The following is a 16,762-nucleotide window of genomic DNA, read 5'->3' as shown; positions in this document are numbered from 1 at the left end:
TACAACACCTGGATCTCACAGGTACAACCTGGATCTCACAGGTACAACACCTGGATCTCACGAGTATGACACCTGGATCTCACGAACACACCTGGATCTAACAGGTACAGCACCTGGATCTCACAGGTACAGCACCTGGATCTCACAGGTACAGTATCTAGATCTCATGAACACACCTGGATCTCACAAGTACGACACCTGGATCTCACAGGTACAACACCTGGATCTCACAGGTACAACCTGGATCTCACAGGTACAACACCTGGATCTCACAGGTACAACCTGGATCTCACAGGTACAACCTGGATCTCACAGGTACAACACCTGGATCTCACAAGTACGACACCTGGATCTCACGAACACACCTGGATCTCACAGGTACAACACCTGGATCTCACAGGTACAACCTGGATCTCACGGGTACAACACCTGGATCTACTTCTGTGTGCTTTTGTGCATCCACACAGCCCTCACTTCGAGTTCTCTTATTCCTGAAACAGGTGTGCAGGGCAGGTGAGGCTCCCAGGAGTTTATCACAGGCCGAGCTTTAGGCTAAGTAGCCTAAGAACCATCCTTGAAGGATTTTATGAAAATGCCCATTTTTCAGTTTTGGGAAACAAGGCCCTTAGGGGTCTCATCTGTGCCCACAGCCACAGGCCAGGAAGGGGCCGAGCAGGCTTGGAACCCAGGTCTGCCTTCAAAGTCTCTTCTTAGCCTTTCCACAAGCTGCTCCCTCTAAGGCCAGAAGTGACATTCCTGGGCTGACAGTCTCATCTCTAGGGTGCTGGCCACCCAGTTAGGTCTCAAAGTGCAGCCAAAGATGCAATGTCTCTGCCTTGCCCCGGGGAGCAGCCTCGCTGGTGACCCCTGGAAGCCCCGTGCTCTGGTCAGCAACCTTCCCAGCCCCGGCCACAGCCCCACTGGGATCCAGCCCGTCTGTCACTCTCCACTGTCCTAACAAAGACAACAGGTTCTGGTGGTTTTCAAATTAAACTGGCTCGCCTCTGCTCATCTCTTTTCCAGATGTGAGCCCCTGGGGGGATCTGTCTTTATTGGCTCCTTCCTGTGCAGAGTCTGTGGGAGACCCCTGCCCCCTGGGGAGGAGACCATAGCTGGGGAGTGACCAAACCAGGACCTGGGGTCCCAGGGATGTGGTGGGCCCAGGACAAGGGTCGAGGAGGAAACTGTGGGAGGGGCCTTGCCCCTGGAATTTTCTTCTGGCCACGTGGCCCATGGACTGCTGATGGGGGCGTGTAGCAGGCCAGTCTTCTCTGCTGGAGTGGGGCGCTGTGCATTTCTAGGGGTGCACCCAGTGCTGTGCCGGGGCTCCCCCATTGTCCAGCACAGCAAAGCAGAGGTAGACTGGGGATCGCCCCACCAGCTTCCAGCCTGGGAAGAGACCCCCTCCCCCCGGGCTCCCTTCACGCCGGTGGTTACTGCAGACTCCAACCTCCCGCCTCCATCCAGACCTCCACTCCTGCCCTGTCTTCCAACGGCAGCCAGAAAGCTCCAAGAAGCTCCCATCTGAGCAGCCCCACCTCTGCTTCAGCGCTGTCAGCACTGGAGGCTGCTGGTCCTCCCACCCCCACCCCCTGCTAACACTCAGAGTGGCCTTGGGGTCCTCCACACAGCACCCATACTGTGCCACACTCAGTCACGGTCAGCTCCATGCAGCCCCATCCCACGCTGGCATGCAGAGTCCCTAGCATGTCCCCTGTGCAGCACGCTTCTCACCAGGTCCACTGCCCTGACATGTGCCCGCCCCACTCCCTGAGCCACTCAGAGCCCCGTGAGAACAGGGCCACGTCCCGGCCAGGGTGTAAGTGATGGCTTGGCTGGCTGAGAGTGTTTATGCACAAGACAAATGAGCCAGGAACTTGACAAGACAGGCAGGCACATAGCGGCTCAGCCCTGGGACCGCTGAAGAGCTCCTGGCAGTGGGGAGAGGGGTGTCCGGGGGCGGCCGGCTCTGCTGTGCTGCAAGGCCCATGCCTCGGGCCACCATAGGACACGCAGCTGTGGGCGTAGCTTCCCAGGGTCATAGGGCAAGCGGAGTAGCCCTGTCCTTCCCCCGGAAGCCAAGGACCACCCCCCACCCCCGCCGCTGCCGCCCTGGGCAGGTCCTCTCAGGGCCCACCACTGTCCTTGAGGGCAGAGGCCCTCCGAGCCCCTCATCAAGCAACTGGCACTCGTGGGGCCTCAGGGGGCAGAATCAATGCCCAGCTTTAGAGACCGGGCCTCTGCGAAGATGAAAGTCAGGCTGGCGACTGGGCAGGTCCAGGCTGGGGAGCCGTAGGGCCAGTGAGCACCAGTGGCCTTGGAGTCGTGGCCCTCAGGTTCCTCGGGGACCAGGAGGAGTGCCCTGAGGCTGGCATCTCCTGGCTTTAGGCCCTGGGGCAGCAGTGAGTGGCAGCGCCTTACCCCTTGCTCCTGACAGATCTGCGTCAGTCTCTCCAGCTGCTCGTCCTGGATGACCTTGGCCTTCTCGTACTGCTGGATGACCATCTCCATCTCCACCTTCACCGGCAGCACGTAGGCTGGAAGAGAGCGGATAGTTAGGAACTCGGCAGCGGCAAGGTTCGCGCGGGGGAGGGGCTGGCCTGGCAGACCAGGGAGGAAATGTCCAGGCAGTGGGCAGCACCCCGAAACTCTCAGGGAGTCACAGCCTTAGCCCCGTGCCCAGCCTGCAGGCTTCCTCCTGGTCCACAGCGACGGTGCCCTCCATTTTGGCTGTGTGCAGAGGTACCTGCAATGCTGACCGTTTCCAGCTATGCATGGGCATAAGACCACATTCTGGGGGTGGGCAGCAGCTTCCTGAGAAGGCAGGCAATTAGCCTAGGGGTTAAGACATCCCTGTCTCAAATCAAAGTCCCGGGGCTCCATGCCCAAAGCCGGCTCCTGACGGCAGCTTCCTGCCCATGCGCACCCTGGGAGGTAGCAGGTGATGGTCAAGTCCTTGGGTTCCTCCTGCCCACATGGGAGACCCAGGCTGAGTGGCATTTGGGAGGGAACCAGTGGGTGGGAGTTTCTGTCTGCTTGTCTGTCTGTCTCTGTCTCTCTCAGGATGCAGGGATGGCTGGTGTAGCCCTATAGAAAACAGCTTGGTGCTTCTTCCAAATGTTAAACAAAGAGTGACCATGTGGCCCAGGAATTCCACTCCTAGAACTAAGAGAATGGAAAACACCTGTCCCCACAAAGACTTCGCCATGAAGGCCACAGCAGCTCCAGAGTGCAAAGAGCTTCTGTTTTGTTTAAGTCAGCATTACTCTTGTACCCATGATACTATTTGCTTTTAAGATTTGTTTTTTTATTTGAAAGGCAGAGGGACAGAGAAGGAGAGAGAGAGCACCAGGCTGAAGCCAGGAGCCAACTCCATCCAGACTTGCCATGTGGGTGGCAGGGGCCCAAGCACTTGGGCCATCATCTGCTGTTTCCCAGGCACCTTAGTAGGGAGCTGGATCAGAAGTGGAGCAGCCAGGACTCAGCCAACACGCTGGTATGGGGTGTGGGCATTACAAGAGGCAGCTTGCGCGGCCAGGCGATCCTGTCTATAACTATGCCCACAACCCCGGGCTGCTACAGCCATTTGGGGAGTGAACCAGCGGACTGATGATCCAAGTGGGAGCCTCGGCCCCGCTCCTGTCCGGCCCCCAAGGCCCCGGGCACTCACCGTCTATGACCCGCTTCACCCGCCACACCCGGAGCACGATGATGAGGCTGATGGCGTCCCAGGGGCTCCTGGGCCCATTGGCAACGGTGGATGCCACCATCGGGGCCAAGGACAGGATGATCACAGCCCCGTCAAACACCTGTCGGGGAGGGGAGGCGGAACTCAGCACCCTGGGCTGTGCCATGGGCCCGGAACCCAGGACTCATGAGGCAGGCAGGCAGGCAGGCCAGCAGGTGCAGCCGACCCCTCAGGGGCCATCATGAGGCCACCCCATCCCTGCTGCTTCTCCCGACCCCCTCAGGCTTGTGGGGGCTCCTGGCTCCCCCTCCCCCACCCCGGGTGCGCTCCTGGGCACACTTTGTGCTCGGCCATTCCCAGAGGGGAGCCCAGCCTGAGCAGCTGGGCCATGTTTAGAATTTCTTTTGTTCTAAAATGCATTGCAGAGCCCTTCAGGGTGATTCAAAGGCAAGTTGCAACATCGAGGACTCACAAGAGCAGTTGTCCTTAGACTGTCCTGCTCCTCCCTCTGCCCCCAGCCTCTGCTCTGGGCTCAGCGAGACTCCCACGGTCAAGTGAATTTTTTTTGATGCCCCTCACCCTGGAATGGATGGGCTGTCTGGGCTGGGAGAGCTGGGGATGGCTCCCGTGTTACCTCGATTTTGTTCTCGATGTAATCCCAGATGCCGAGCACCACGATCCGCAGAACGGTCTGCGAGGGGAGGGAGGGAGAGGTCAGGGGTCTCCAGCTCCCCACCCCCATCCCCAGCAGAGAAGCTTCCGGAGCTCAGGGTCCAGAGCTCTGCCCCTGTGCACCCCGCAGCTGACAAGCCCTCCCCACCTGGGGGGGTGGGCCCTCTGCCTCTCGTCCTTGTGCCACCCCCAGGCACCCCGGGAACCCTCTGCACCCTGCAGCTTTGGGCTGCACCTGCCAGTGCTCCTGGCCAGCTCTGGACAGTGGGGGGGGGGGAGCAGAGGTGCTGTGTACCCCTCTGGTCTGCGTATGTTCGTGGCTCAGGCTCTTATCTACAGTGTCCTCTGCCCAGAGACCTGTGGGTGGGTGTAGGGCTGTGGGAATCCGCTGGCCCCACACCCCTCCACCAGCCTTAACCCCCTACCTCCTCAACCTCTCTGTGGGCAGGAAAGCAACCCCACCTCCTAGCCCTGTGGCTTTGCTTGTGATGCAGTGCGGCCTGTGTGCTGCCCGCTGGGCTCCTTCCTCTTCCTCTCTTATCCCCTGGCCTCCTTGGTTCAAAGGTCACCTTCGTGAAGCTCCTCCCACCCCAGGCTCCAGGGCTGCCTCCTTCCTCACGCCACCTCCCACAGCACTTTTCCCTGTCTGGTGGTGGTTTCCTGCCCTGCCCTCCAGCCTGGGAAGGTCCAGGAGACACCGTCTGGTTGCTTCCAGCGGACGCCTAGGGGTGGCGGTGCTCTGTGGATGAGGGAGCGAGAGCCCGGGGGAAGGGGCCGTTCCTGGCGGCCACTGCCTCCCGCCGACAGCACATCTCTCTCCATAGAAGACCCTGCCAAGCTGCTCTCAGGACCCTGGCACACGTGCCTGGCGCCCTCCCCTGAGCTCCCAGTTGATGGCACTCCCCGCCCGCGGCTGTGCTAGGCAGCGGCCCTGTGAGCTCTTGCAGCTACAAGAGGCCCACAGTCCCACGCCCCATGCTGCCAAAAGGGCCCGGTGGGTGACACTGCCCCTCCCCGTCCGGGCAGTGAGAGTGGGATGCTGGGGACGCAGGAAGTGGGGGCAGCTGGTACCACTCCTCCATGGTTCCCCAGTCTCTGGGTAGATGGATCCTGGCTTAAGTGCACGAAGATCTGGGTGGGGCCCCTGCTACCTTGAGGTCACAGCCCAGAAACGGGCTGGCTGTGTGGCCTTGGGCAAGTCAGATCCCCCGTCCAGGCCTCAGTCTCCCCTCCTGCCCAAGATGTGAGTCAGAGGATTCAAATTTTCTGATTATTTATATAAAAATCCAACTGCCATCAGCATGCGCCAGCAGGTGTGGGGAGCCGGGCTGGCCGCCTCCCACGTGGTTCTCAGTACGGACAGGCTAAGGAGGACGCCACAGTCACGCAGGCCGTCCCTGATGGAGTCGGCGCTGGGACCCTCAGGGTTGGGGCTGCGCAGTGCGCTCAGCTGTGTGAGAACGGCACACACCAGGGGACTTTTATTTTTTTAAAGGAATTAAAAGATAAGCTTATTTAGGTGCGCATTTGGAAATCTGTGCAGTCTTTGCATAATATGCATTTCCAGGGACTTTTATTTCAAAATGGTTTTGCACCAAAATAAAGCTGTCTTTGAACTCCATTTTTTTTTCCACAGACTTCCGGAGGTGCTCCTGCGTCCTGGTCGCTGGCCAGCACCTGCCCCCCACCCCCACCCCACCCCCATCCCCCGCCACCCCTGCCACTGTACCGAGCTGGAGACCTGTGTGTCTCTCCTCTGAAACGCTGTGGGAGCCGCAGCCGCTGCACACCAGTGCTGGGGCTACCAAGCCCAGTACAGCCCTGGCTAGGACAGACGGGGCCACGGCTCCCTGCCACCCTCTCACAGTGCTGATCCAGTACACAGAGCGGAGTTGGCCGTTTTAACCGTTCTCAGCACACATTTGGGCTGCGGTGGGTAACGCAGGCCGGACACCGTGCAGCCCCAGGCCTTTGTCCTCCCAGACCGCAGCTCTGTCCCGCTTTAAGCGTCAGCCCCACTCTGCCTCCGCAGCCCCCAGCAAGCTCCATCCTCCGACCTCCCCAGGAATTCCACTGCCGTGAGGCATCGGAGCAGCCTGCGTGGCTGACAGGGAAGAGCTGTGCTCAGGGCAGCCGGAGCCCGGGCCCCCTGCCGTCCCTCCATGCTGGCCCGTGCATTCCGAGGCCTGGCCCAAGCACACCTCGTCTGGGAGCCTTTCCTTCGAGTCCAGCCCCGGAGACAGCTCTGAGGGGCTTTGGGTCACTTCCTGGCCTGGCCTGCGGCTGTAGGTGGGGAAGCGGTGGCCAGGAGACAGCTGCTCCATGTCAGGCACAAAGGCAGAGGACAGCCAGCTCCGAACCCCCCAACCCCCAGTCCGTGGGCTTTGCCCCTGGGGCGTCCATCCTCCTCCCCCAAATGCCTTGGCCGGGAGAGACGGAGGCAGGGCCCTGGCCACCCTGTTCTGCCTCCCCCAGCCCCCGCACATCTCACGGTTCCCAGAAAGAGGCTGACGGTGCAGGCTTTGAGCGCCCTGGCTCTGGCAACATCTGGGGCTTTGGGTTAAAACGCAGTTTCCTGGACCCTCTGCTGGAGACCCCAGATGTTGGCATCTCTGGGCTCAAGGCCTAAAATGTACATTTCTTCTTCTTCTTTGTTAAAGATTAACTTTATTTACTTTGAGTTTATTTTACTTTGGCAGAGTTAGAGAGACAGACAGACAGACAGAGGTCTTCCATCTGCTGGTTCACTCCCCAATTGGCTGCAACAGCCGCAGCTGCGCTGATCTGAAGCCGGAAGCCAGGAGCTTCTTCTGGGTCTCCCACGCGGGTGCAGGGGCCCAAGGACTTGGGCCATCTTCTACTGCTCTCCCAGGCCACAGCAGAGAGCTGGATCAGAAGTGGAGCAGCCGAGACTCAAACCTGGGTCCATATGGGATGCCAGCACTGCAGGTGGCACTTAACCCACTTCGCCACTGCGCCCGCCCCCTGCAATGTGTGTTTCTAATTCCCCTGGGACTCTCCAGTGACCACAGCCCTGACGCAGAAGGAGAAAGAGCGTGACGTTCCGAGGCTGAAGCTGTGACTCTGTAGCTCTGTGCCTGGTCAGCTACCGGCCACTGCGGATCTCTAAGCCGACTGAGGAGCCACTGCCCTTGGGCTGCCCGCCCCACGCCCGCCCCATCCTCGGCTGCCCAGTCCCAGCCCCGAGAGCTGTAAAGGGCTTTGTGGGGTCGAGCAGAGGGCCCTGGCATTTGCAGCTGCAGCTGCCTCCTGGCCCATCTGAGGCTGATAATCTCCGCCTCCTTTGTCCATCCACTCTAGCCTTTAGGAAGCACTGATGGGAGACACAGCCCAGAGCTTGGCCACGCCTCCAGGACATCGCCGGAAACAGGCTCACTGGCAGGTGAACTTTCTCTTCCCCTCTCCAGCCCTCATTCTCCAATTCCCTCCTCACCTCTGCTCCCAGAATCAACCCTGCTCTTGGGGGAGGGACTGTCCTCCTCAGGGGAAGGGTTCAGATGGCAAGCAGCAGGAGGGGAGGGTGGGAAGTCCTGACTCCAGCATCCGGTGCAGGCCTGCCTCAGGCAGGAGGGGTCCCCAGGCCTGCGCCCCTCCCCTCAGGGAAGTCCGCCTCTTCTCCTGGGAGGGAGCCAGGGACGGAAACTTTGGCAGGTGCCGATGGAAGCAGCTGCTAGCCTCTGCGTTGTGCAAGTTTTACAAAGGGGCCTCTGCATCAGGCAGAGGGGCTCCCCCGGCTCATCGCTCAGCAGGCAGACGGGGCTGGACAGAGCCCCAGCAGAGCGGCCCCCAAAACAGGTCCCTTGGCGAGGAAGGGGGGCAGCGGTGCAGGGGTGGGGGCAGCTTGGCTGAAGGAATGCCCACGAGGTGGCTGGCGCTGGCCCCTGGGGACCTGCAGGTGCTCTAGCAGATGTTGGCTGAGGGGCTGGTGTCGTGGCACAGCGGGTTAAGTGGCTGCTTGTGAAGCCTGTATCCCATACCAGAGATCTGGGTCAAGTCCTGGCTGCTCTGCTTCCAACCCAGCTCCCTGCTAGTGCGCCTGGGAAGGCAGCAGAGGGTGGTGATAGAGACTCCTGGCTAGGTCTACAGGGAGCAGGGGACCCCTCCCCACTACCTGGAGATAGGAAAATTCAAGCCCCTGGCCTCTGGGAGGGTGGGTGTCAGGGCTACTCCTGGTAATCAAGGATTTTCGGTGCGGCTGTGACTGAGGTAGGTAACGAGAGTTCTACGCGTCCTGGGAGAAGTTCCATGTGTTGGCTGTTGAGTCTCGATTAGAACAACTATCCAATTAATCAATGGAAACCGTCCCTTTCCCGGACCGATCATGAGAACGCCCCCCCCTTTGCAGCCTGCAACACCGGGAAGTCAGCCTTTACCACGGTTCCCTCCCTGCCCCTGGGTGCTGCTGGGGGTCTTGCTTTTGCTGTCTTCCGGGATCGCTCTTGGTGCTGTTGATTTTTTTTTCTCTGTGACTTTTGTTTTCTTAAATAAGCCACTCCGCTTCACACGCCCTGCTGTGTCTGTGCTCCTCATGTTTTTTTTTTTTTTTTTTTTTTTTTTGTGAACATGAGACACAAACCCAGCAGAGAGAGAAAAAAAAACAACTGTAAGAACCGCAGGCTCCTGCACCGAAGGCCCAAGTGCTGGGGCTCCTGCACCCACATGGGAGACCCAGATGGAGCTCCTGGCTTTGTGTAGCCCAGATCTGGCTGTTGTGGCTACTTGAGGAGTGAACCAGTAAATTGTCTCTCTCTTCCCCCCACCCCTATTCTGCCTTTCAAATAAAAATTTTTTTTTAAAAAAAAGAAAACTTCTAACAACAACAACAACAAAAGATGTCAGTTGAGACGCCGTGTCCCACTCGGGAGTGGCTGGGTTCATTTCCCGGCTCCAGCACAGAACCTGGGAAGCAGCAGCTGATAGTCAAATAATTGAGATTCCACCACCCACTTGGGAAACCTGATAGAATTCCAGGCTCTCAACTTCGGCCCAGGCCCAGCTTTGGCTGTTGTGGGCATTCGGGGAGTGAAGTGGTTGAGACCTCTCTGTCCATGTCTGTCCATGTCTGTCTGTCTGTCTCTCTGCCTCTCAAATAAATTTTAAAAGTTTTTTTTTTTTTTTTTTTTTTTTTTTTTAAGCACGGATCTGCTCTCGGGCAGGTTTTGCCGGAGGTTAAAGTTGGACAGCACGAGGAAGCCATGGATCCCACGATACAGCTGCAAGGGAACAAAGAGAGATGCGGGAAACCTTTGCCAGGCTGAAGCTGTCCCAGTGTGGAACAGGTGAGAAAGAGAAGAGAGGTTGGCTCTCCTGGTGGCAGGTGCAGCTGGGTGGGAGAGACGGCCGGGCGGCACACGAGCGCCCCCTGGGGGCAGCCACTGGTAAAACGGGAGCACACAGACCCGACCAGCCTCTTCCACTCTCTCCAAATCCCCAGGAGGTTGATGGCTGGTGGCTCAAGGATAAGGCCCACTCCCAGGGTGCCCTCTCCCCTTAAAGGTGAACCTCCCTGATGCGGACGGCGGTGACCACTCCAGGGGCCCTGGGCTCACAGCACCGCGCCCTGAGCTGGGATGGCCTTAAAGCATTGGTTCAAGGCCTGCAGGGTAGCATGTGGGGTGCCAGACCCGGGAGCTAACATCAGCCATAACTGATGTGTGTGCACAGGCGCTGTCCTGGGCCTCGGGGAGGAGACGCACAGGTTAGCTCCCGGCTTCCTCTCAAATGCTCTCCCCACCCCCAGGTCTCCCTAAGGTCTGCCTTCTACTTCTCTCCTCTCTGGGCAAATATCTCTGCTCCCAGTGACCACCTGGTGGCCGTGGCAGGAGTGCTCTGGCCGCCTGGCCTGGAGGCTGCCCCACGCACTGCTGCTCCTTCTGCCCGCCTGCCTGGCTACTCCCTCCCCGTGCCCTTGGCCAGCCTCTTGTCCGGGGTCTGTTTCCCAGGACCCCAGTATCTTCTCAAGTTTGTCCCCCGTGGACAACCTCTCCCCTGGCCGTCAGCTCTGGGGACTCTGAGGCCCTAAGCCGAAGCCTCCAGCTCAAACTGCTCTCCTGAGTGGCAGGGCCCAGCCTGGCCAGCAGCGTCACCACGTCGGAGACTCAGCTAGACCCTGGGAGTGCAGGGGACCGCTCGCCTGCTCCCTGCCCTCACCCACTCCCCGCCCGCCACCTGCTCCCTCTGTCCCAAGTCCTGCCAGGTTTCGCCCCTTAATCTCTCATCCCCATTCCCCTTTGAGCTTCCTGAGCTGAACAGTGCCTTCCTCCTGCTCTGCAGAGCCCCCACACCCCACCCCAGCCCGCCCACTGGCTGCCAGGGCCACTTCTCTCACCCTGCCCCCTCCGGCTTAGAATCCCAGGGAGCCCCAGCTGCTGCAGGCTGACCACGAGCCCAGGCCCACACACAGTCTCTTTGCCACCAGCTTTCCAGCGTCACCCTGCTGGACTCACAGCGTGCTGCCCGAGCACACGGCCTTCCAGTGCGTGGGTCTGTGTCACGGCTGCCAGCCCCACCTCTAAATGGAACCAGAGCTCCCCACACCAGGGACACACCCCATATCCTGAAAGCCCGACGGCCCAAGAAATAACAGCGATTTAAAATTTCACGCTTCCTGTGAATCGTAATGAAGCCTTCCTCAACTGCTCTCAAAGCCCACAGTTATGTTTTCCTCGCTAGTTAGCGTTAAACCTCATTAACTGCTGTGGAAACAGCAGCTCTACTCCCATCAGCCATGGGACGAAAGGCTGCAATGTTTGTGACTTCAGCCAACGGCTGTGCTCGGACCAATGCCAACCGCTGCTCTAGTCCTTTTCTTTTAAAGATTTTTTTTTTAATTTGAAAGGCAGAGTGATAGGGAGAGACAGAGAGACAAAGAGATCTCCCATCTGCTGGTTCGCTCCCCAAATGGCTGCAGCAACCGGGGCTGTGCCAGGCCAAAGCCAGGAGCTAGGAGCTTCCTCTGGGTCTCCCACATGGGTGCAGGGGCACAGACACTCAGGCCATGTTCCGCTGCTGTCCCAGGGCATCAGCAGGGAGCTGGATGGGAAGTGGAGCAGCTGGGACTTGAGCCGGCACTGCACTATGGGCTGCTGGTGTCGTAAGCAATGGCTTAACCCCCACAGCAGAACGCCGGTCCCTATCTCTGCAATATTCTTGAATAAGATAAAGACGTCAACGCCGTGTTCTGCCTGCGAAATGATGATATTTCTCGAAGAAGAACAAGGGTTAAGCATGATGATAAAATAGGCGACGGAAGTCCCTATACTTTAGTTTGGAATTCGTGTGTAGTAACAGTAATTACTCACCACTGACAAGGCCGTTCCCATTTGGCTTTTACGCTACAGGACATATCAAAAGCACAAGTTTGAAATTTCAAAAATTTTAGTTGAAAAAGTCACATAACCAGGCAATGAGGCCAAAGCAGTGTCCTTCTGCCCTCAAAAACCAGCCCAGAGCCGCAGAGCAACCCGGCAAAGCGTGTGTTCTGGGCTAACACTCGGCATGAAGCCAGAGGTCAAATGGAGGCGTTGTGAAGGGAAGGAGGTGCCAGGGGAACCGGAGGCGAACCCCAGGGCTGCGAGCCAGAGCCCACGAGGAGACACAGACCTGCCCAGCACTGGTGGAGGTACAGCTGGACCCCGCTGTCACCCAGGCCCTCTCAGCCTCTGTGACTACAGCCAGGGCCCCGCTGGTGAGGTCGCCAACGAGCAGGCCTGCGACGGTGGCCCCCTAAGACTGCATGGTCTAGGTGGGGTAGCCGTCGTAACCTCGCATAAGCTCAGACGGCAACCAAAAGGCCTGATGACGCACCTCCCAAGAGGTACCGGGCACAGCCAGCCATACGCCGTGGAACGACATGCTCATTCCCGGATAGATGCATCACCGAGTGACACGTGGCCACAGGGACCTCCTCTCCCTCCTTCTCCCTCTCCCTCTAAAAGATCAATTTTATTTGAAAAGCAGAGTTACAGAAAGATCCTCCATCCACCGGTTCACTCTCCACATAACCACAATGGCTGGGGTCGGGCCAGGTTGAAGCCAGGAGCCAGGACCTTCTTCCGGGTCTCCCACGTGGGTGCAGGGGCCGAAGCACTTGGGCCATCTTCTACTGCTTTCCCGGGTGCTTTAGCATGGAGCCGGATCAAAAGTGGAACAGCCAGGACTCAAACCAGTGCCCCTCTGGGATGTGGGCATTGCAGGCAGCGGCTTAGCTCATTGCCCCACAGTACCACCCCCTGGGGAACTTCTCATCTGTCCCCTATTGCAACCCAGGCCATACAGGAAGTTTGCACACATGATCTCCCTGGAACTTTTCTCCCGGATGAGATCTGATGCTCAGAGAGGGAAAGTGACTTCCCCAGGACACACAGCTGCTGAGGGCCTGGACCAGGGGGCTCAGAGCCCTGGGCCACGGCAGTGAGGTGGCCATCTGGTGGGACGACATAGGCCTCAACAACTGGTGACACCCAGGAGGGCTGCTGGGTGGGGGCTGTGCCAGGGAGAAATTGGTAAGAGAGAGCCAGAGGCTGGGGCTACTATTTTCCCTGCTGCCTGTAGGAAGCTGGTTTTTAAGATTATTTTATTTATTTATTTATTTATAGGGAAGAGAGAGAGCTTCCATCCTCTGGTTCAGTCCCCTAAGTGTCCAAAAGAACTAGGGCTGGGCCAGGAGCCCACGGTTTTAATCCCTGGTAACATCTAGCCTGAGCCGGCCGGCCCCACCCATAGCAAGCGTGGTCCTTTCAAACCATCACGTCCCGTGTTTCCAAAGTCATCCTTAGATCCCACTGGAAAGTTCCTGAGAGCATCGCCAGGGTGATGGTGCATGGGAAGGGGGAGGTGGATGTGGGTGAACCTGGATGCACATCATTTATTCACTCCCCAAGGGCTGGGTACCGCACGCCTGCCCCGGAGCACAAGGGGCGACAAGAATACGACCAACTGGGGACGAAGCTTGTGCCCCGGGAAGTGAGACGGGGGCTCCGCCGACCCTGGTGGAAAGGCAGGACCCGGAGGGTGGTGGCAGAGGTGGCAGCCCAAGTGCCTGGGGCCTTCCAGGCGGCATGCGCCCATGTGCGCATTTCCAGAATGAGATCCGAATTTGGTGCGGCCACTAGCAGCTCCCAGACAACCTGTGCAACTGAGAAAAAAAGCTGTCTCTCCCCTGAGAAACTTCTGTGTATTGGAAAACTGTGGGGCAGGCTTTGAAAGCTAGACCTCTGACTGCCAAGACAGGGGTCCAGGCACAGGCATTGCGGCACCGGGGGGTTAACCCAGCACTTTCGACATCCACATCCCATATCAGAGGGCCTCGGACCCAGTCCTGGCTCTGCTCCCCACCCCCCAGCTCCCTGTGAATGCACACCTTGGGGGCAGCAGGTGAGGGCTCAAGTACTTGGGCCCCTGCCACCCACGTGGGAGACCCGGATGGAGCTCCTGGCTCCTGGCTGTTGTAGGCATTTGGAGAGGGAACTAGCGGGTGGATGCTCTCTCTATGCCTTTCACCTAAAGAAACAAGCGCAACGGGACCCTCTTTGCTGTCTCCATGGCCTGATGCAACTCCGCTGGTCTTCCTGAACCTCCACACAAGCGCCCGCTGAGGGGTCCTGGGAAAAGTCTTCAGGATCTGCCAGCGATGCGGCGCACGAGCCACCCCACGAGGGGCAGAGCCTGCGAGACGTTGCTACCCACGACCTGACCCACGTCTGCCCTGCAGGGGCTTCCCCGGCTTCTCAAGCCCCCAGGCTCGTCCCGTGAGGCTCTGTGGAAGGGACCGCTGTGCAGGAGGCAGGAACCCCCGCCCCCACCTCCCTGGGTCTCCAGGAGGACGAGAGGGGAAGAGCTCCAGCTAAGGTGAGGCTGCCCGGCCCCTGCTGGTGCGGGGAACGCAGCTGGGACAGGGGAAGGGGGCAGTGACTTGCCCAAGGCCACAGCGCCACTGAGTGGCCAGCTGGGTTCCCTTGTCTCGAGACGCTGAGGGGAAGTAAGGCCGAGCACCGGCCAGTGCTGCCGTGGTGCTCTGGGGACGGAGGCTCCCCAGGGCCGTCCTGGGGTGAACGCAGCCAGGAGAGGGGCCCCTCACAGACCCGGAATATCCGGGTGGTGGCTGGCGTGGAACAAGGAGGTCCTGGCGCACTCAGGTTTGGCTGTGGTCTCTGTGTGGCAGGTGGCACAGGGTAGCCGGAGGCCAGGCTGCCTCCTGACCCAGGTGCAGCTCTGAGGAGCCGTCTCAGGGAGAAGGAGGCAGCTGTAACGGCTGCTGTTTAAAGAAGCCTGGATCTCTGAGGGCCTGGGTTCGAGTCCCCACTCTGCTCCTGACTCCAGCTCCCTGCTAATGCAGACCCGGGGAGGCAGCGGTGATGGCTCAAGCAGTCTGGGTCCCTGCCACCATGTGGGAGACCCGGATGGAGCTCCCGGCTCCCAGGCTTTTAGGGAGTGACCAGGACAATTCTGCAGGGGAATTCACAGCCTGTTTGTCCCTGGTCTCACGGGGCCCGTGCAAGTGCAGGGACTCAGCACAGGGTGCGGGATGACGGGGCCGGCCGGGTCAGAGGAGAGGGTCTGCCCTTAGGGACAGGTGGACAGGTCAGACTGTGACTGCTCCCCTATGGCAGAGACATTGTCAAGTTCATCCCAGAACCAGCTCTTTCTATGGGGGTCTCCACAAAGCTCATAGCTAGTGCAGATTGTGAAAGCATTATGTGGGGATTTCAAAAGTTTTTGAACTGAAGAAAAGAAAAATCCAAACCCTTATTGGGGGTCCAGTGCTATGGCGTAGAGGGGTAGAGCCGCTGCCTGCAGTGCCAGCATCCTGTATGGGCACTGGTTCCAGTCCCGGCTGCTCCTCTTCTGACCCAGCTCTCTGCTGTGGCCTGGGAAAGCAGTGGAAGATGGCCCAAGTGCTTGAGCCCCTGCACTTGTGTGGGAGACCCAGAAGCTCCCGGCTTCTGGCTTTGGATCGGCACAGCTCTGGCTGTTGCAGCCATTTGGGGAGTGAACCAGTGGATGCAAGACCTCTCTCTCTCTCTCCTTCTCTCTCTCTCTGCCTCTCTATAACTCTGCCTTTCAAATAATAAATAAATCTTAGGCCTGCGCCGTGGCTTAACAGGTGAATCCTCCGCCTTGTGGCGCCGGCACACCGGGTTCTAGTCCCGGTCAGGGTGCCGGATTCTATCCCAGTTGCCCCTCTTCCAGGCCAGCTCTCTGCTGTGGCCCGGGAAGGCAGTGGAGGATGGCCCAAGTCCTTGGGCCCTGCACCCGCATGGGAGACCAGGAGAAGCACCTGGCTCCTGGCTTCAGATCAGCGAGATGCGCTGGCCGCAGCGGCCATTGGAGGGTGAACCAATGGCAAAAAGGAAGACCTTTCTCTGTCTCTCTCTCTCACTATCCACTCTGCCTGTCAAAAAAATAAAAAATAAAAATAAAAATAAATAATAAATAAATCTCAAAAAAACCAAAAGCCTTATCAGGTGAGGACTTGGTGCAGCAGTTAAGACGCCCACATCCCAGCTCCACTCGGGACTCCAGCTTCCTGTTCACGATAACCTGGAGGCATCAGTGGGGGCTCAAGCGTTTGAGTCCCTGCCCCCACGTGGGAGACCTGGATTGAATTCCTGGCTCCTGGCCTCGCCCTGGCTATTACGGCCTTTGAGGGGAGAAGCAGAGGGTGGAAGATCTCTCTCTGCCTTTCCAATAAGAATAATTAAATCCTTACCTTTTTTTTTTTTTTTTTTGGCAAAGATTTACTTATTTATTTGAAAGGCATAGTTACAGAGAGGCAGAGGCAGAGAGGGAGAGAGAGGGGTCTTCATCCGCTGATTCACTTTCCGATTGACCGCAACAGCTGGAGCTGTGCCGATCCGAAGCCAGGAGCCAGGAGCTTCCTCTGAGTCTCCCACGTGGGTGCAGGGGCCCAAGCACTTGGGCCATCTTCTACAGCTTCCCCAGGCCACAGCAGAGAGCTGGATCAGAAGTGGAGCAGCTGGGATCTGAACTGGTGCCCATATGGGATGCCAGTGCCGCAGGCGGCAGCTTTACCTGCTATGCCACAGCGCCAGTCCCTAAACCCTTACCTTTTAATTCCATTTTCCATGAGCATTTTGAATCCTGCTCAAAGTCAGAAGCTGCAAGGTGGACCCGAAACTGAAGCCACGTAGAAATCAGGGTGGCCAGATACAGTGCCCCAGTAGTTCAAAATGTTCGTGAGCAATAGAATTAAAAGGTACGGCTACTGTGGTGTGCGACAGTGTCAAAATCCAGGCACATGAGAGGTCTTTGAAGAAGTTCAAGAAAATGTGTGCTTTGGGAAAAAAAATTGTGCATGAATTTCAAAACTTCTTGTACCAAAATAAACATTCAGCACCATTTTTCATGAACTCGGAAGAA

General features: G+C 58.3%; 1 protein-coding gene across 1 annotated transcript in view; it reads right to left on the bottom strand.

Moving 5' to 3' along the window:
- The window catches only part of TMEM266 (transmembrane protein 266), a 119,421-nt gene that overhangs the window by 18,771 nt on the left and 83,888 nt on the right, over positions 1 to 16,762 (bottom strand). Inside the window, exons 6-8 of the mRNA XM_062206390.1 lie at positions 4,323 to 4,379; positions 3,671 to 3,809; positions 2,422 to 2,537 (exon numbers count right to left, since the gene is read on the bottom strand). Of these exons, the coding sequence (XP_062062374.1) occupies positions 2,422 to 2,537; positions 3,671 to 3,809; positions 4,323 to 4,379 (312 nt within the window). The remainder of the gene's footprint in view (positions 1 to 2,421; positions 2,538 to 3,670; positions 3,810 to 4,322; positions 4,380 to 16,762) is intronic.

This window comes from Lepus europaeus, chromosome 11 (genome assembly GCF_033115175.1).
Source record: "Lepus europaeus isolate LE1 chromosome 11, mLepTim1.pri, whole genome shotgun sequence".
Taxonomy (NCBI): Eukaryota; Metazoa; Chordata; class Mammalia; order Lagomorpha; family Leporidae; genus Lepus; species Lepus europaeus.
This window is presented reverse-complemented; position numbering and strand designations above follow the sequence as displayed.